Below are 19,479 nucleotides of genomic sequence, written 5' to 3' on the forward strand. Positions count from 1 at the left end.
AATCCATGGTCAACCGACAACCGTTAGTGCACTCATAAAAAAATGCACCACCATCATCAACCACATCATCACGGTCATCATGGCCATCATCGCAGAAACCATTCAAATATTGACATTGAACAAATCTATCAATTGTATGATTTTCCATTTGAAGCCATCTTTGATGTTTCGGAAGCAAAAGAAGAATTCAGACAATATTTGAAAAAAGAACACAACGAAGAGCCATTCTTATTCTATGAAGATGTTGAAGAGTATAAACGATTGAAATTTGAAGAAAACAAAGCAAAGAAAGCCATCGCTATATTCAAGAATTACATTTTACCCTATAGTCCTCATGAAATTAACATTTCCTCTCAGTTCAGACAAAATGCAGTCAAAGCCTTTGAGCAGTCAGGTCAACTGCAAAACGAAAAGGCCGTTTTAATTCAGGACAACATTTTTGATGAGATACAATCCTCTATCTTTTATAATTTGAAAAACGATAATTATCCTCGGTTCACTACATCACAACAATTCAAAAACTTTCTCAAACACAAAGATATCTCTTTCATTTCAATGATTGCCACCAAAAAAAACAACAAATATATGGACTTTATTCCCAAGTTTGATGGTCCAATATGTGATAGAGATATTCAATTCTTCTCATTCATGAGTTTTAACGATGACTTGGATGTGTGGGATGAAGTGAAGGTCGGAGATGATGGAAGAAGAGCTTGCTATCTTTCTAAAAAAGAGTTTTGTCTCAATGACCAATTAGAGTGTGAAGAGAAAATGACTGGAAAATTAATGAAACAAATCTTTATTGTTCCTTGTAAGAAAGAGGAAGCGTTCAACGTTTTTGCACATACACATTTGAGGAAAGAAATTTTAGATGTTGAGAGCATCAATCAAGTAGATTTCAATCCAATTTCTCCTAATAACAAGTATGCTCAATCTATACTCCATATTCAGATGCAAATGAAAGGTTTCAGTTGGATTATGAAACCACGTGAGACAGTAGCTGCTCTTACAACTATCTATGACACAAAAAGACAGACGTATGGAGTCATGCTCAAGTCTACAGAGTCATTGCTCGTTCCTAATCGAAAGTCACACATACGCTTTAAAATTCTATCATCAACATTCATGCAAGATTGTCCACTCAACGCCCAGATCACAAAACAAAAGGAATTGAAGAGAAAAAGTATATCATCTCTGAAAAACAATCCTAGCTCTAGCTCATCATCGATTAGCTCATTGGATGGACAGAACGCAGCTTCAAGCTCTGGCTCATTTTCCAACAATTACGGTGATAGTAGAAGACAAAGTTCTGTCACGGAGGAGGATGACTCTTCAGAGAGCTCTGAATCATTTGGTTCAGCTGAGCATGCATGCAAAGTTACTGTTGTTTCGTTTGTAGAATTGAAAGTGCAATCTGCATTCGTCATCAAGAAGATCCTGAATTCGAAAAACAAACATGGTTACGCTCGGTTTTTAGCTGCTGTTAAAGACTCCAAAGTCAGAGCATTCCCCAGGCCCAAGTTCAGTGAAGGGTTAATGGAGACGTTCGAGAGTTTTAAAGATCACTATCTTGCAAACAATCCTGAAGCAGAGATGACATGGGAGCTGATCAATGACGATGAGCTTCATGACATGGTCACAACTCCAGAAAAGAATAAAACAGTGTTTTAATTGTTGACGTAAAGAAACAAGTTCAAAGAGTTGGATACATGAAGGAATAATTTTAATTTGTACATCCTTACTGACTTCCATTCTTTCTACTTGTGAAAATTTGTCTAATCATTTCAGCATCTTGGTAAATTGCAGACCCTTCTTGATTATAAGTTTGAGCATTCCCAACCAATGTTTGAATATCTTGTTCCATATCCTCGACGCGTTTGTAAATGCCATTTCGTATTTTCTTGTCGATGTCGTTCAGACAAATTGGCGTGTGTATAAGATCGTAATAGTCAGGAAAATCTTTTCTGTCCGGAAGTTCCAAGAAAGGTAATGCCAACGCCCTGCCATCTTCTTCGTCAAGTTTAGTGGCAATTTCTATGAAAATTGAGTATAATCTTTGTTGAAGTCCTGTTCCCAATTTGTTGTACACTTCTTGATAAGGAGTATTGTCAAAAGAATAACCAATAGTGTTCATCAAGTCTTCAGGTTCTATGTCCTCGTTCTCTCCCTCGTCCTCTTCTTCTTCTTCTTCTTCCTCTTCTTGGGCCTTCTTTCTTTTACCATTACTCTTTGCAGTTGTCTTCTTCTTTTTGGAAGACTCTTCCTTCTTGGCAGATCTTCGCTTTCTCTTTTTGGTACCCTCTTCCTCTTCGTCTTCCTCCTCTTCGGCCTGTTCGTCCTCGTCTTCCTCTTCTGGTACAGCAGCGTTGTCTTCTTCTTCATCCTCCATTTCATCACCGCTACCTCCTTCATAGTTAATGTCACCTCTTGATCTTCTACCTCGACCATATTCTACTTCTTCAGCTTCGCCTTCCTCAACCTCCTTGTCCTTAATCCATTCAGGGAGTTCCTCCTCACTCATCAAGCGATTTGGAACACGTCCATGCTGTTTCAAATCTTCTTGTTCTCGCTCTTTGTCCATGTTTTGGAAAATTTCAAATTCGTCATCATTTCTAGCCAACATGTTATTCAATTGTTCATCGTTAGGTGCTTCGTGTACACTTTCGAAATCGCTGGCTTTCTTAAGTAGAGTCTCAAGCATTTCGTTTCTTTCCATGATAGTAGATTTTTGGTTGAATTTACCTGCCTTAATGACCTTAGCCTCAGCGTCACGTTTTGCTTGAGCACGTTCTCTAATCTTTTCTTCAACTGGAGTACGTGTGACAAACGTAAGTACCAACACAGATTTAGTTTGACCAATACGGTGAGCTCTTGCCATAGCTTGTAAATCTTGTTGAGGATTCCAGTCAGAATCGAACATGATCACTGTGTCTGCAGTTTGAAGGTTAAGTCCCAAACCACCTGAACGAGTACTGAGAAGGAAAACAAAATATTGAGAATCCTTTTCATTCCACTTTTTGACCAAATCGCCTCTTTCTGAGGCTTTAACAGCTCCATCAAGTCTCAAGTATTGATAACTTTTCTGAGTGAGAAATTCTTCCATCAAATCTAGCACGCTGGTCATTTGAGAGAACAATAAAACTCTGTGACCAGTCTTTTTAAACTTGGGAAGAATTCTGTCCAAGAGTTCAAACTTTCCGGAACATTTAGTCATCATTTCATAATACTTTTCGTCAGACAAAGCGTTCAACTCTTCTGAGCCTGTAAAGAACAAGAATGGATGGTTGCAAACCTTTCTTAGCTGCATGACTGTATTGCTTAGAGATTGCATTTTAAGTCTCTTTCCGTTGACATTAAGTTTGTTCTTATCTTGAATGTCAGTGTACATCTTCTTTTGCATTGCCGATAGATCAATGTAAATAATCTTTTCAGATTTTTCTGGAAGTTGCTCTTCGACATCCGTTTTTTCTCTTCTCAAAAGGAAAGGACGAAGTACTTGGTGAAGTCTGTGAATAATGAGGAGTTTTTCTTCTTCTGTCATTTCAGCCTTATCACCACCAAAAGGAGAGTTGAACCAATTTTCAAAGTTGACTGAGCTATCGAAAATCTTTGGCAGCAAAAAGTTTAGTAAGGCCCACAATTCCTTCAAATCGTTTTGGAGAGGAGTACCTGTAAGGAGTACTCTGTATTTGGAGCTATATTCCATTAATGCCTTCACTAATTTACAGTCAGAATTTTTGATTCTATGGCCTTCGTCCATAATAATGTAGTTCCATGGTATTTTTTTAAGAATGGTTTTTTCTCTTGTAATATATTCATATTGTGTGAGAAGGACTTGGAAATCTCTGGTCTTGAGGTAAGTGCTTTGCACTTGTTTTCTTTGATTCTTATCACCTCCATATCTAACCAATTTGAGTGTTGGACACCATTTTTCAAATTCCAAAGCCCAGTTGTCAATTGTAGATAATGGTACAATCACTAAATGAGGACCCTTGTTATTTTTGAATTCATAAAGATAGGAAAGGAGCGAAATTGTTTGAATGGTCTTACCCAAACCCATTTCATCTGCCAAAATGCCGTTAATTTTGTTGTTGTAGAGAGAAACAAGCCATTGAAGACCCTGTAATTGATATGCCTTCAATCCTCCTCCAACTAGAATGGAAGGCTGTTTTTCAACCTTTTCTACCAATCTGTGAGCAACTTTGTAGTAATTGTTTTGATTGAGCAAGAACTTTTTGAAAATATTCTTTTCACCGTCTTCCACTTCATCAAGCTCGAGTTCAGGTTCATGTTCTCCATCTCTTCCTGAGACCAAAGAAGCTCCTAAACTCTTCAAACATTGATCGGTTTGTTTAAGTAGTTCTGTCAATCTACCTTCTTTGGTTTGTTCTAATAATTTGAAGTAAGCCTCTTCGTCATTTTCCTTCAAGGCTTTCAATCTGGCCTTTTCAGCTCTTGCCTTTTTTTCCTTTTCTTGTTTGGCTTTCTTTTCAAAGAAAGTCACGAGATCCTTATTGAGTTTTTCAACAGGCTTTTTAACATCATTCTTGTAGTAATCCTTAATTCTTTTTCTTGCATTTGTCAAGTCTGTAAAGAATTTCTTCGATCTGATCGAAGTCTTTTCCTTCGTCTTTTGTTGTGTTTTGTTCTTCTTTGTCAATGATTGGTCAGTAGCCATTTGACTCGCTCTTGCAACATGAGTATCTACTATGGGAGTAGCGGCTTGTGTTTTTAATTGGCGGATAATGTCAGCTCTTAGCTCTTTTTGCTGTTTGAGCAATTGGAATTGCTTAATTTCTATCACAGATCTCAGCTGTTCAGATGAAGGTAAGGTATTCAATGATGATTTGAGATAATCAAACTTTCTCTTCATCTTGTTTTGAATTCTCTTCTCTCTTTCTCTGTACAATGTTTGAAGATCCAAGCCTTGTTGTCTCTGGTGAGCTGTATCTGGATTTATCTTGGAATCTAAAACCTTAGTGCTCATCGATGGCTGATTGCTCGTAGCAGGTACTGATGGATTGGTAACAGTGCCTGATACGGCAGCATTAAATGTCGCATTGGCAGCAACAGCTGATGGTAAAACGCGAGGTGGCTGGGAAACTGAAAGTTGTGATGGAACCACAACATTGTTGTTAGGCTGTGGTTGAGTGGTTGGGGGTGGGACTTGAGGAGCAGTCTTTCCTGATGGGTTCAAGTAAGAGGCTTCATACTCCTTCAAATTATTCTCAACATTAATTCCCATCACAGCCTGTTGCAAGGATGGCGGAAGAGGTTCTCGCTTCGAAATGTGGTGCTTGAAAGCAAAGATTTGTGCTTTCAGCCTTTCCTTTTGTTGTGGAGAAAAGAGAGGAGTAGGAACTTGTGGCTGTTGTTGAAACTGTTGCACATTGGCTGAAGTGAGAGGAGGCTGTACAGGATTCGGGATGACTGTATTCACAACTTGTTGATTTTGTTGTTTGAGGATGTTATGATTACTCATTTGTGCCTTTAAAAACTGATGAAGGTTCTTGTACTGCGGATCATTCAAGTCCTTTCCTTCACTCTTCATCTTCTTCAACAAATTAATATAGGCGTGAAGCTGTTGTGCAGAAAGTGGTTTTGTTGGATCCATCTTTTTCTAGAACAAATATTTGAGTGTGTGTTGTGGCGCGCGATATTTAATTCCGTGAGAACGACGTGGATGATGACAATAAATAAAAAAACAAAATCGGGTGGTTGATGCGTGTGTTGTGGGCAGTTGCAAGACTCTAGCGGTTGTACAATTTTTTTAACCGTGATGATTTTTCTGCTTGCAAGAAGAACCTCTAAAAAATGAGGTGTGCGTTAATTTTTTGTTAGCTGGATGGTGGCATCTATTTTAAGACCCATACAAAAATTTTGATGAGCAACCAAACACACCCTCTGGGTGAGAGTGAATCATCACACCAAGCCCTAACAAACAACAACAACAACATGATTCATGATGAAGACTCTGATTCTGACGGAGAGGGCAATCATGAACAGCTTCATCATCAAGAACCGGAAACTTTTGCACCAATACGAGAAAAATTAGAAATTGATTGGGATAATCCAGTGCTAGACTTAGCACATCATCCTCATGAACAAATCGGAAATGGTTATCCTCTTGGTGTGCATTTACAGTATTTGGATTTGACCAATTGTAGATTGAGAAAGATTGAAAATCTTGATCAGTTGAAAAACCTTGAAACATTATTGCTTCGACAAAATTTAATCACAAAAGTAGAGGGATTAAAGAATTTAGAATCTCTCAAACATTTAGATTTATATGGAAATCAAATCAAGAGGGTGGACGCATCCGAACTAAATTCTCTGAAAAATCTAGAGTAGGTTTTAAATATTGACATTGGCCGATCAATTTTTCAAACATTTTCCATATCGCCTACTCCGAACATTCTCAAAATTCAGACATCTAGATCTCTCTTTTAACTTGTTGCGTCATATGGTTAAAGGATTGAAGCTTCCCAAGTTACGACAATTATACTATGTCAACAACAAGATTAAAGAAATTGAAGAAGAGGCAACAAAGGGCGAAACAGAGCTTCCATCATTGGAGTTACTTGAATTGGGATCTAATCGATTGCGAGAAATCAAACATTTAGAAAATTTCACCACACTAAAAGAATTATGGCTCGGAAAGAACAAAATTACTGAAATTAAATGCTTAGAGACTCTTGTAAATTTGACTCGATTAAGCATTCAGAGTAATAGGATTACAAAAATTCATCGTCTCGATACCCTCTCTCAATTGGTGGAGTTGTATTTGAGTGAAAATGGTATTGAAGTGATTGAAGGACTTGACCATTTAACAAACCTTGTACTATTGGATTTAGCTCACAATTTTATCAAATCTCTTGATCATCTTTCTCATTTGACTGTTTTGGAAGAATTTTGGTGCAATGATAACCAAATACCGAGCTTTAAAGAAGTTGAGAAGCTAGCACCTTTGAAACAGCTCACCAGCGTTTACTTTAGAAGCAATCCTATTTATGATGATCCTCAATACAAGCGAAAACTCGTACTCATTATGCCTCAACTCACATCCATTGATGGATTTCCAGTAATTAAAAAGTAAATAATTAATAAAATAATTAATTAACTTTTAATTATTATTCACATGTGAATGAATTAGTACGACCTGATGGTGTGAGGTATGTTTTAAAAAAAATGTCTCCAGTCAATTCTTCGGAACCAGGTGTTGATCTTTCATTCATAACTACATCCATACACTTACTTGATGATTTAAATCAATCATTGCTTCTCTCTATCATACATTCTTTTGAAAATTACAAACCGAAAATCATTCAATCATTGCTTTTTCCTCTCTCCAAGTTATCTCATAAAAAATCAGCTGTGACTTTAAATTTACGAATTCAACCAAAAAACAAAAAACTTGAAGTGTTATTCATGAAGAGAGTAGAAAGAAATGGAGATGTATGGAGTGGACATGTTTGCTTTCCAGGTGGAAAATTTGAAGAAAATGTCGATAACAATCTCTATGACACTGCAGTGAGAGAAACTTGTGAAGAAATCGGTGTGAATTTACGAGGTGATAATTTTGATGTAAAATATATCGGAAGAGTGGATGATCATTTAGCTCAAGGAAACTTACCAGTGAGCTGTTTTGTATTTTTATGGAATTATTATACCGTTACAGATGACAGTCAAGTAATCAGTAATGTGAAATACAATATTAATCCAACTGAAGTGGGTGGATTGCGATGGGTTCCTTTGGAGCTATTTATTTCTAACCCAAATAATCAACAACGAGTTAAAACTATTCAAGTTGATGAATTTGGAAATAAGACCATTACAAATTCTCTATCTTTTCATATGGGTTTAGTATTTCCAAGATTAAAGAGAGTACTAGGGGATCATATGATTAAGAAACTAGTTGTAAATTTTCCGTGTATTGAGATTCCATTGAACCCTCATGACACGGAACATATTTCTGATTTGCAAAAACCTCAGTTGAAATTTGTGCTTTGGGGTTTAACTCTTAGAATTCTTTCTAATTTTCTTAGAATTGTTCACGAATCCTTACCGCTATTGAATTATGACTATGACATGGAGAACAGAGTGGTAGATTTTTTAACACAATACTCCAACCGCTTTGCTAGAAATTACTTGACACAATATGAGGAGCCTAATGACAGCACATCTGGACATTCGTTTAAGAATTCAAATCATACGACCGAATTGCTTAATAGAATATCCAAGCTGTGATTGTACGCAATGAAAAACAATATTAATAACTTTATTCAATGGAAATAACAACCTTTCCAACATGTTTTTGAGATAACAAATGGTGCAATGCTTCCTTTGCTTCTTCAAACTTAAAGACCTTATCAACGACAGGATGAATCTTATGTTGTTCAATCACTCGATTCATATTCTCGAACATTTCTCTTGATCCAACAATAAATCCTCGAAGAATAGATCCTCCGAACAAGACTTGCATTCCAACATCAAAGTTTGGATCAGTGTTTTTGGATAGCACACCAATCATGTGAACTTGACCATTTCTACGAACTGCTTTCAATGACTTTTGTAAGGTACCAGATCCACCAACCTCAATGACATGATCGACTCCTAATAGTTTTGGTTTTAAAAGTGGTTTTGATTGCACAAAAAAGCCAAAATCAACACTTACCTCTACCATTCGTTAATTCTCTTACTTTTTCATCCCAATTTGGTGTTGTACTGTAATTAATGGTATGATGAGCTCCCAATTCAATTGCCTTCTTCAATTTCTCATCATTGGATGAAGTGACAATGACAGTTGCTCCAGACGCAAGAGCAAATTGAATGGCAAACACAGAGACACCACCAGTTCCCAACACAAGTACAGTTTGACCTGCTCCAACAGGTTTAATTCCGTTTTCATAGAGAGCATGGAATGCAGTCAATGCAGCACATGGCAAAGTTGCAGCCTCTTCATAGCTCAAGATTTGAGGAATTTTAACAATGGAATGCTTTTCAAAGACACGATATTGAGAGAGAACTCCATGAGCACTGCCTCCCAATACATTGGTCATGTATTCATCTTTCATTTCACCATTCACCCAATCTTGTGTAAAGATTCCGGCGACTCGATCACCAACTTTAAATTCCTTGACATTCTCGCCGATGGCAACCACTTCTCCTGCACCATCTGATAGTGGAATTAATCCATCAGAAGGGAAATTGGATGGATATTTTCCTGTTACTACAAGAACATCACGGAAATTGAGAGAGGCTGCTCTCAAGCGAACGAGGACTTGATTTCTGAGAAGAGTTTGTGGGACAGGCTCATTGGAGTGTAATTCTAAATTTTCAATTCCTTCTCTTTTGAAGATTCTATATAATTTTTGAGTAGTAGGAAGAGACATGATGATTCCGAAGCAATCTAATGATGATGATGTTCAATGATTTTTCTAATCTTGAAGATTGGTATTTTTTTTGTTATTCAAGAAATTCAGAACGTATGGCAAAAAGCCTTAAAAACCATTCCGAGCTCGACAAAATGCCCATAAAAAGTGCGCGCTTCGAAAAGGTGCGCAAGAACAAAACTTGGAAGTTCTTTTGAAAACAATCCATCGTTGAGAATGCACAAACTATCGGCCCACAAAATCTTCTTGGAAACCACGGAAGGACTTCGCAGAGCAACGATTCGAACTGAATGACACATGTGTTTGGACAAAAAACTATCTTCTTGAAGATCTTGTCCTGACATGACTTGTATTCATCCAATCATTGGTTCCATCCATTCTTCGTAATTCTTCTAATTGCATTTCATCTTGTGTAATATAGTCTGGAAATGAAGGTAAACCAGTAATTGGATTCACATAATGTCCATATAATTCCATTTTCACTTCATGAGCAATGTCATTGGAGTTTGATGGAATGAAATTGTAGTAGGGATTTTGTGACGTGTGTGAAATCATTCCACCATGATGGTGAGGAGAGGAATTTTCTGATGAAAAATTATTACTAAAATTCCGCCATACCTGAAAGGATGGAAATAGTTTGGAAATGTACAATTTGATAAATACCAATCCAAACACGAGTGTGATTAATTTTGGAAAATATTTGGTAATGAAATGATAAATTAATTTTAAAATGGATAATAGTTGTGATGTTGTATGAGAAGTTGATTCCGATTGTGGGTGCTCACGATCACCAGTAGTATTTGTTTTGTTCTTGTCCGAAAGAGCTTCAGAGTTTTGTAATTCCGAAAAGACCTTGAATGAACTCGGCGGCTTCATTTTTTGTTTTATATCAGAACATCATTTAATTATTAATTATTCATTTAATGATTGACGATACAAGTATCAATAATGTTATTAATTCTCATCACAAAATTTCAAAATTATAGTGATAACAACCATCCTTGTTCACATCCATATAGCTCTATGAAAATCGAGTTCCATTTGGTCCTAATTTACATTTACAATAGGGACATCCACTTTCATCTTTTTCAAATCCAAATTTACAATACATTCGACAAAGAGGCCCACATTTCATGGTGGTGGACTTTGGATGAGCATTTACACCAACAACACTACTGTCGTCACCACCGTGAATAATATTTTGAATGGTTAATTTGTTGGTTTTAATAGAATTGGAAGAGGATGTTAATACCACTGCATCGGACCAAAATATTGCTGATACGAGGAGAAGAATTACGACAAGAACAAGAGTTGTTTTCATTTTCTTTAAAAAAGAGAAAAAAGAATTGTATTGGGAATTGAGCCAGCAACCAATTTTCTTGCCAATGATTTTGGGGTGAATTGCAGTTAGGTTACTCAAGAAAAAGGTACCCAATAACTGACTCGTGCTCTGCATGTTCTATGGAGAGACCAACTCGTTGTGGTTTCAAAAATAAGTTAATAAAAATTGGAATCTTTCGTGAAATTGCAAGTTCAAAATTGTAGAAACAACAAACGAAAAACCACTCTAGTAAATTCAGTTAAATCATGATCACGTTGAACATTTACTGTGTTCAAAATTTTCTCTTCTTCTTTTGAAAGCTTGCTCCACCCTTATTCTTTTGAAAGAATGATCCTCCTCGACGTTGATCTTGTGTGGTCGTTGAATGAATTCTTCCAACATGATTATTCGCAGCAACACTTGAATCAAATTCACTCATAGAATTCATCATCATTCTTGCAGTTCCATCTCCTTCTGTAGCATATCGACTCAATAATTGAGAATATTCAGAGAGTGGTTTGTGAATCACTCGACTCTCATCAAATGAAACTCCACCCAATTCATTCGATGATGATTCTAATGATTTGTTTTTGTGTTTTTGATTCTTTCGTAAACCTTCAGGAATGACAATTTTAGGTCGAGAGGGTTGAATTTTACCCTTTTCATAGTCACGATAGAGTTTCATACGTTCATTGGGAGTGAGTTTCTTCTTTTTCAATTCGGATTGTCGTAATTGAAGAGGTGTGAGAGTTGAAGTCATGGCGAGTCGAGTGGGTATTGTCTTTTTAGAATTTGTAGAACTAGATGTGGTTGTATCATTGTTGTTACTATTGCTACTACCACCATTGCTACTATTACTATTGCTACTACCACTATTCGATGCTCCAACATGCGCTGGTTCATGACTTTCACTTTCACTCTTGAAACTCCAAGCATTGATACTTCCATTCGCCTCTGTACCATCACTATTTACTGGTTTACCAAATGAAATACCTATGAATGATTTACCAGTCCTTGAAGGATTGGATGGTCTCGATTCTACCACCACGGTCTCAGATGTAGTCGTGGAGGTGGTCGCAGTGGTAGTAGCCATACTGGCAGTATTCATTCCTCTTCGTACTTTGATTTTTGAGGTTCCTTGTCGTTGAGATGATGATTCCATTGGAGTATGATCATCTTTGAGATCCATGATGGAATCATGATGATGGTTCTCTTCCTCTTCTGAAACCTCTTCATCTGAGAAACTCTCATAACCCTTTTCATCATGATTTTCCATCTCTTCTTCTGAAGCCTCTTCATCGCTCAATCTCTTTCTCTTTTTATCGGTGTTACTCTTAATTGAAGAACTTCCCTTCACATCTTTCAATCGTTTTAGAAATTCACGTTTTGGTAATTGATCTTTCATGGAATAGACTTTTTCTAATTCTTGTTTCTTTACGCTCAAAGGTTTTACACCCAATGTTAATTGACGTTGTTTGATTTTTGAAGGTGAATCTTTCAATGCAAAAGATTTAGCCAAATGACCCAAATGTAAATTATTAGGATGGAAAATATACTTGACATCACTTCCATGAGTACTATAATATTTGATGTAACTAAAATAGGAATTCACAGCTAAGGAATAAATTTCAGTATTCTCCTTTCCAGCCTTACTCATTTCTTCTTCAAATATATTTTGTAACCATGAAGCTGCTTCAATAGGATCTCTCAATGATTTTCTTCTAAAACTCAAAATAATACTTTCTAAACACTTTTCACCTTTCATTTCATGAATCTTCAATTTGTATTTTTCTAAAAGTTTCTTATAAAGTTCTTCATGTGGATGTAGAAACATAATGGCATTTCCTTGAACACCCATTCTCGCAGTTCGACCAATTCGATGTAAATATTCTTTTGGATTTCCAGGAGGATCATATTGAACAATCCATTTCACTGAAGGTAAATCTAAACCACGTGCAGCAACATCTGTGCAAAAGAGAATACCTTCTTTAGATTCACTAAATTGTTTGTAAATGAGTGTTCTCTCTTTTTGGTCAATATCTCCATGAAGTTTGAAAATTGGAACTCGAATCAAAGGCTCACCATTTTCATATTTCACTGCTTGTCTGTACTGAGTAGTCTCAGTGTTAGATATGGCATCGACATGTTGTGTATGATTCGTCGTGATACCCTGATCACTGGAACCGCTTTGATGCTTCTTCTTTTTAAAAGTATTGGTGACATATTCTCTCATAAATTTATATCGAGTTTGAAAATAGGTAAAGAAGTGATAATGGAATTCAACCGAATCGCAACATGATAAAAACACAATAATCTTTCCAGAAGGAGTAGCAGCATGATCATTGCTTGAACCAAGAGAGTCATTTTCAAAATTTGTTTCCGTTGTTTTTTCTCTTAAAAATCCAGCCAACATGACTAATCGAAATTGAGAAGGTACAATCATGTAATATTGAGTTAAATGAGCTGGAATGGTAAATACATTGGATGGTAACTTGTCTGTAAGGAGATTATAACTCTTTTCAATAAATTCTCCATTACTTCCATATCCAACATAGAGTGCATTCATAATATCAATATTTTGTGCAAGTGTTTGAATTTTTGAATGAAGAGTAGCACTCACTAGAATCTTTTGAATAGAATTTGAAATATCTTCACGTGTAGTTTGTGAACTTGTTTGATTCAAAGAATTAAATTTTCTTTCAACAATCATGTTATAAATATTTTTGACTTTTTGTTCAAATCCAAAATCAAGCAAAATATCAGCTTCATCCAAAATTAGATATTTCAATTGGTCACATTTAAAGGATTGAGTACTTTTAAGATGATCTTCTAATCGACCAGGTGTAGCAACGAGAATGGTTATACCTTTTCTTAATCTTTCTTTTTCACTCTTTCTCTTTTCTCCTCCCATAATTCCACCACACACTAAATATGGTAAATTACAAGTAATCTTTTTGAGTACTTTATCTACTTGAAGACATAGTTCTCTTGTTGGAGCCATAATGATTGCAAATGTTCCATCTTCACGTGTAATTTTTTGTTCTAATGAATGTTGATAAAGCATTTGAATCATTGGAATGAGATAGGCCAATGTTTTACCACTTCCAGTTTCTGATTTCATCAATACATTGGACTTGGAGAGAATGGGATTCATGGCTCTCGATTGAATTTTTGTTAAATGTTTCAAATTCATGGATTTTGTAAGAGTTGAGATGAGAATGGGACACAATTTGTTTTGCATGCAAGTTTCAATATCTTCCTGGATGAAGAGATCTTGATTGATGAGAGCTGAAAAGTTATTCGAGTCTTCTTCTTCATTGGAATCCGAGTGAGTGGAAGAAGTGGTGGTTGATGCGGTGGTTGAAGAGGATGAAAGGCTATTGAGTCTTCTCTTGCTGATTGCGGGAGGCGCACTTGTTGAATCTCGGTCTTTGTTTATCATCGATGGAGGTGTTGGATTCTTGTTGAATTCCGTTCGACCTCCTTTGAATGTCCTGTTGTTGTTGTTGTTGAACCCCGAATGAGTACTATTCCGAGAATTGAGAGATTTGCTTCTCATGGCCATTGCAATTCCTCCTTCGAGAAAGAGCTTTGATTTTTGATCAATTTCCTTCTTGGTTTTGTCATCAATAAAGGAATCAAGAGTTCTCCTCTTTTGATGGGATGCATTGTTGTTCAATGGTTTGTTATTATTCGATGAATGAGATTTATCTTCATCATCATCGAATAACATGCCAGCAATTTGAATAGACGACATGATGTTCCGATATTTTTTTTCTTCAAGAATAAAAGTGAAGGAATTTCAAAGAAGCTGTAGAATGAAAACCATTTATCAGCAGGAAGAGAAAAATAGCCGAGTCAAAAAAATGATTCACAAAATCAAATGCCCAACCTTAAAGCGTTGTTGTTGTTTACTATAAATTAAAGAAAATTAATGGCCATTTAACACTTGATGTATCTCAACAATGTTGGATTATTCGTCCTTCTTCTTGGTCAATTCAACCAATTCATCCACTAAATTCTTGGCAGCTGAATAAACCTCGTGTGGCAACACTGTACCTGCTGCAGTGCCGCTAGCAACACTGGCAATACGGTGTGAGGAATCAGTAAGAACAATATCAGGATCACCCACTTCTTTTGATAATTCATTTCCATATTTTGAGACAAGAGTATCAACAAATGTTCTATCAAGAGTCTTTCCCAAAGCAACAGCAATACCGCTACCAGTCACACCAGATTTCTTACCCAATACCTTAGCTCCTAAAATTGCAGAGTTAGATATGAATCCAATAGGTTTCTTTTGTTTGAAAAAATCTAAAATAATTTTCTCAACGTTTGGATTAATTTCTACCTCCTTAATGTTGTATTCTTCTTGTTCAAAATTAGATAAATTGCGAGTAATACCACCTCCACCTGGAATCACTAACATGTCAAATTGGTCTGCACGACATTGATCAACATTCAATACTTTATCACGAGTAATACGAGCACTTTCCTTTTCAATGTAACGTTCTTCAGTTGCATCCACTTGTTTTGTAATGTAATTGAATGATTCATCAATTTCTTGATAAGGGCTGAAGAATTTTGGAATAATACCCTTTCTTGTCAATTCTACAATGATACTGACAGTTTCAGTTGCATCGCTACCATCCAAGAATCCACATCCGCTCAAAATGACTGCGGCAGTCTTTTTCTTTTCCTCCTTCTTGGCAGTATTTTGAAGAGTAATCGATTGATGCTGTTGTTGTTATCATTTAAAGACATTTGGATCAAGTAAGCCAATAATAAATATCGTGTTGTTGTTCGGTATTGTATCATTGAAATCATCATCATATTCAAGGTAGTAACAAGATTCAACAACAATATTCAGCGTTGTAAATATCATCACGGATATTATTTTCGGGACGGAAATTGGTTGGTACGTGAAGGCAATGGTTGATTGCCGCAATCATCATTTCAAGTTATGATGATGAACATGTTCAAAACACGAATATTATCAATGGTACTATCTACTTACATAGTACATGGTTCCTGGATTTACATTGTTTGAAAACATTGGAGCAAAACAAGCGTTCTTCTTGCTCATCACAAAACCTCGCAGAGAGCGGGTGGCTGTTCTTCTCAAACTCATTTTTTGTGAATTTGGACAAAATGAGTTTGAGAAGAACAAATTGGATCAAAACATTGAATGCTCATACTTTAGCATCAAAATATGCATGCTGAATTCGACCACAAAAGATCAAACGCTGACGAAACGCTGAACACAACTTCAACAATTATTTAATAAATTCCTGGAATCATAATCCACCTTACTTTCTTACAATATTCATCCCAGAATTTTCCATACTTTTCCTTACATCTTTCATTGTCTCTGTGTGCTCGATGCAACAACAAAATGGTCAAATAAATTGGATACAACCATGGCAACAAGTATGGACTTTGCCAACATGGTAAGCTTTGACTCACTGCAATTAAAATATCACCCAAATAATTGATCTTTCTTGCAACACCCCAGAATCCAGAAATGAGTAATTTACGATCACGAGAAGTTTCCAAAGTGATGGGTTCAATCAAGCCTAACCAAACCTTCTTTGGATCTTGACGATAGACAAACTTTTGATTATTTGCACCTCTAAAGATGATATAACCAATAATAAAGATACCAATATTAGCATAGGTTTGAATTGGGTTGTAGGACAAGTCATTGATGAGATAGAGATTTTGTAGAGTGAATACAAATGGCATCCACATGTAATCTCCAAAGACTAGCATGAAACCAAAGCTATTATGATCAAAATCATGTAAGCGTGTATATAAATGTGTGTATAACAGTGTGTATAAAAGTGTGTAAAGAAATGTGTATAAAAGTGTGTGTGAATATATGGTCATTCGAAAGAGGTCAAGAAATACTTACTTTTCTTCAATAATGTCAAACATATAAATCATTCCATATTCAAATACAAATGCATCAATGGTGTAAAAGAAGCTAATGGCTTGGAAGGTCATCAAATTTGGTGATGCAAATCCATACAATCTAATTTGTTCAAATAAATAGCTTAAATTCAAAACGCTCATCATTGCAAATGCAGGTCTATAAGAGAATTCCTTAATTTCAAATCCAAAGAAGTGAGGATTCAACTCAACACCACACCAAAAATTCATAATAATGTTATATTTTGGATATAAGAAATTTCTTTTGTTTTCTGGAATAAAGAATGCACCTCTAATGTATAGAATGCTTGTTAAAAGGATGCTCCAAACCAAACTGACAGTCAACAGTTCACCAAATCTATTGCAAATAAAGGTATAAATTGCTTCACCTTTGATCTGGAAATTGTAATAACACAACAATCCATACACAAGAATCGAAGCCAATATCACAGTAAGACCATTAGTCTTGTAGAAAACACGAGAGCCATCTCTCAATGGTGCACCTGGTTCTCTCTTTCCAGGTACCTTCAATTTTTTTTTGCTTCAAGTGCGCTTGTGGTGGAGGGGTGCGAATCGAAAACCGAAACTGCTTCGTGAGTCCTCTCAATAAACCACTTAGAATCATACATTCGTTCATGCTTGATGCTGAACCATGGTTAATTGATGAGCATCACAATTTCAATTTTAATAATATTATTGACAATAATAATATTTCTAAAGTTTCGAATACAAAAAAAATGTCCAAAAATTACCCAACACAACCTTCAACGACTTCTTCGGGCGCTGGTGACGCTTCATCCCATCATCATCACCACCATATATCAAATTCTTCTAACAGCAATAACAGGTCGACAAGCACTAGTAGTAACAGCAGACAACATCAAAATGATAAATATGACTCTGAATCACGAGAACATGGTCGTCGACTTCATTCCGATCATTATTATGATTCTAAAAGGTCTTCGTCGCGGGATGACCGACAATCAAACAACTATAGAAGCGATGATAGAAGAGAATACAATGATTCACGACGAGAGAGTTATCACGGTAGTCAGCATCATCACTATCGAGACGATGAAAATAATACTCGAAATAGAAGTGATAGTAGTGGTAGTGGAGGCAGAAGATTAGGAACTAACGAAAATCGAAATTCTAGTAGTAATGGTAGTACCTCTCATCGGCATAGTACAGGTAGTAGCAGCAGCAGCGGACAACATTCACGGTCGAGTGGTACATCATCACGGAATGATAGAAGATTAAATCAAGATCATTATCATTCGGAAGGATATTACACCAACAAGGAGGGAAAACGATCGTATCACGACCGAGGAGATTCCTACTATGATGATGAAGCACATTATGATGAAGGCTCATATCCACACTATAGCAGCAGATATTCATCCTCTTCTCAATATTATTATTCTTCTCAACAACATCATTATGGTAGAGATGGTCATTACTCATATTCTCGGGATTCATTATACTCCAACCGACGAGAAAGCTCTTCTTCGTTTACAACAACATGTTTTGAAAAATATGGCAAACTTTCAGAGGCTTTTGCTCATCTCTCCGGTCCCTTTAAAATTAAAAGTTATGAAGAAATCGAAGTATTGGGAGCAGGAACCTATGGAGAAGTATTTAAGGCTAAAGATGCCATAATACCACTGTTGCTGTAAAAAAGATTAAGAATGATCCGAATGCTACCAATGGATTTCCGATAACCACCATTCGAGAAATCAAAATTCTAAAAGAATTGGATCATATCAATATAGTCAAGCTACATGATGTAACTTGGGATGATTCTTCCTTTTACATGATTTTTGAATTTGTGGATCATGATTTATCTGGACTCTCTGAGATGAATGTTACATTTACTGAAGATCATTTGAGATGTTTAATGTATCAGCTTGTTGAAGGTCTCTATTTTTGTCATGCTAATAATGTTTTGCATAGAGATTTAAAAAAGTCAAACATTTTGATTAAGAGAGATGGAACTTTAAAGATTGCAGACTTTGGCCTATCCCTGTTCAAAAAGAGAGATAATATACCATACACGAATAAGGTTGTTACTCTATGGTATCGATCACCTGAAGTGTTGTTAGGATCACAATATTATGATGGATCGATTGACATGTGGTCTGTTGGATGTATTTTAGGAGAGTTGATTAAAAAAGAAAAGGGACTCTTCCAAGGTACGACAGAAAGTGATCAATTGCACAAGATTTTTAAAATTTGTGGAGCTCCAAATCTTGAAGATTGGCCTGAGGTGATGAAGTTACCACATTGGGACTCTATGAAACCTGTAAAACAGTACCCAAATGTGATTAGAAAAATGTTTAGTGATGCTTCATGCTCTCCAAAAGCTATTGATTTAATTGAAAGATTATTAACTTTGAATCCTCAAAAGAGACTTACAGCTAAAGAATGTCTTGAACATGAATGGTTTTGGGAGAATGGAAATCCTCTTAAATTCAAACCTGGTAAAATTTTACCAAAGATGACAACCAATGAATATACTGCACACAAACAAAGACCACAAAAGAAGCAAAAACAAGCTGATACAGGTGACAGTGGTTATTAAGAGCACCAAACGAACGATAGAGATTTGAGAAAAAAATGTAGCATTACCTGCTCACCTTCTAGGAAATCAAGTTATTACAACATCCAAAAAATAATATTTTGTCGATTCTTGAAACGATTCTGCAATGTCAATAGAAAGAAACTACTTGTTGTAAACTAAACAACGTTTAAGGGTGGTAAACCAAGGGTCCTTCGCTAGGAATCGAAATTCAACCTGAACGGCCATTCGAACATTGTCTAAGAGTGAAGCAAGAT

The 19,479-nt window shown here is 36.1% G+C and overlaps 11 protein-coding genes across 11 annotated transcripts; 4 read left to right on the forward strand and 7 right to left on the reverse strand.

Annotated features, from left to right (window-relative positions):
* Positions 1-42: 42 nt before the first annotated feature.
* On the forward strand, positions 43-1,671 carry C9374_007701 (uncharacterized protein; the record flags this gene model as incomplete). The annotated part of the gene is made up of 1 exon (XM_044697696.1): positions 43-1,671. One exon carries the CDS (start codon positions 43-45, stop codon positions 1,669-1,671), a length of 1,629 nt encoding a protein of 542 aa, XP_044546325.1.
* Positions 1,672-1,738: 67 nt separating this feature from the next.
* Positions 1,739-5,614, reverse strand: C9374_007702 (uncharacterized protein; the record flags this gene model as incomplete). Its single annotated transcript, XM_044697697.1, has 1 exon — positions 1,739-5,614. One exon carries the CDS (start codon positions 5,612-5,614, stop codon positions 1,739-1,741), a length of 3,876 nt encoding a protein of 1,291 aa, XP_044546326.1.
* A 341-nt stretch (positions 5,615-5,955) lies between these two features.
* C9374_007703 (uncharacterized protein) lies at positions 5,956-7,096 on the forward strand (the record flags this gene model as incomplete). The annotated part of the gene is made up of 2 exons (XM_044697698.1): positions 5,956-6,347; positions 6,430-7,096. 2 exons carry the CDS (start codon positions 5,956-5,958, stop codon positions 7,094-7,096), a joined length of 1,059 nt encoding a protein of 352 aa, XP_044546327.1.
* A 92-nt stretch (positions 7,097-7,188) lies between these two features.
* Positions 7,189-8,247, forward strand: C9374_007704 (uncharacterized protein; the record flags this gene model as incomplete). Its single annotated transcript, XM_044697699.1, has 1 exon — positions 7,189-8,247. The coding sequence occupies one exon, from the start codon at positions 7,189-7,191 to the stop codon at positions 8,245-8,247; it is 1,059 nt and encodes a 352-aa protein (XP_044546328.1).
* Positions 8,248-8,278: 31 nt separating this feature from the next.
* On the reverse strand, positions 8,279-9,392 carry C9374_007705 (uncharacterized protein; the record flags this gene model as incomplete). The annotated part of the gene is made up of 2 exons (XM_044697700.1): positions 8,279-8,613; positions 8,675-9,392. 2 exons carry the CDS (start codon positions 9,390-9,392, stop codon positions 8,279-8,281), a joined length of 1,053 nt encoding a protein of 350 aa, XP_044546329.1.
* A 315-nt stretch (positions 9,393-9,707) lies between these two features.
* On the reverse strand, positions 9,708-10,268 carry C9374_007706 (uncharacterized protein; the record flags this gene model as incomplete). Its single annotated transcript, XM_044697701.1, has 1 exon — positions 9,708-10,268. The coding sequence occupies one exon, from the start codon at positions 10,266-10,268 to the stop codon at positions 9,708-9,710; it is 561 nt and encodes a 186-aa protein (XP_044546330.1).
* A 145-nt stretch (positions 10,269-10,413) lies between these two features.
* C9374_007707 (uncharacterized protein) lies at positions 10,414-10,713 on the reverse strand (the record flags this gene model as incomplete). Its single annotated transcript, XM_044697702.1, has 1 exon — positions 10,414-10,713. One exon carries the CDS (start codon positions 10,711-10,713, stop codon positions 10,414-10,416), a length of 300 nt encoding a protein of 99 aa, XP_044546331.1.
* Positions 10,714-11,005: 292 nt separating this feature from the next.
* C9374_007708 (uncharacterized protein) lies at positions 11,006-14,470 on the reverse strand (the record flags this gene model as incomplete). Its single annotated transcript, XM_044697703.1, has 1 exon — positions 11,006-14,470. One exon carries the CDS (start codon positions 14,468-14,470, stop codon positions 11,006-11,008), a length of 3,465 nt encoding a protein of 1,154 aa, XP_044546332.1.
* A 216-nt stretch (positions 14,471-14,686) lies between these two features.
* C9374_007709 (uncharacterized protein) lies at positions 14,687-15,844 on the reverse strand (the record flags this gene model as incomplete). The annotated part of the gene is made up of 2 exons (XM_044697704.1): positions 14,687-15,451; positions 15,731-15,844. 2 exons carry the CDS (start codon positions 15,842-15,844, stop codon positions 14,687-14,689), a joined length of 879 nt encoding a protein of 292 aa, XP_044546333.1.
* A 149-nt stretch (positions 15,845-15,993) lies between these two features.
* C9374_007710 (uncharacterized protein) lies at positions 15,994-16,875 on the reverse strand (the record flags this gene model as incomplete). The annotated part of the gene is made up of 2 exons (XM_044697706.1): positions 15,994-16,495; positions 16,628-16,875. The coding sequence occupies 2 exons, from the start codon at positions 16,873-16,875 to the stop codon at positions 15,994-15,996; spliced, it is 750 nt and encodes a 249-aa protein (XP_044546334.1).
* Positions 16,876-17,381: 506 nt separating this feature from the next.
* Positions 17,382-19,225, forward strand: C9374_007711 (uncharacterized protein; the record flags this gene model as incomplete). Its single annotated transcript, XM_044697707.1, has 2 exons — positions 17,382-18,278; positions 18,326-19,225. 2 exons carry the CDS (start codon positions 17,382-17,384, stop codon positions 19,223-19,225), a joined length of 1,797 nt encoding a protein of 598 aa, XP_044546335.1.
* Positions 19,226-19,479: the final 254 nt, after the last annotated feature.

Source organism: Naegleria lovaniensis (assembly GCF_003324165.1).
Source record: "Naegleria lovaniensis strain ATCC 30569 chromosome Unknown tig030, whole genome shotgun sequence".
Classification (NCBI taxonomy): Eukaryota; Heterolobosea; class Eutetramitea; order Acrasida; family Naegleriidae; genus Naegleria; species Naegleria lovaniensis.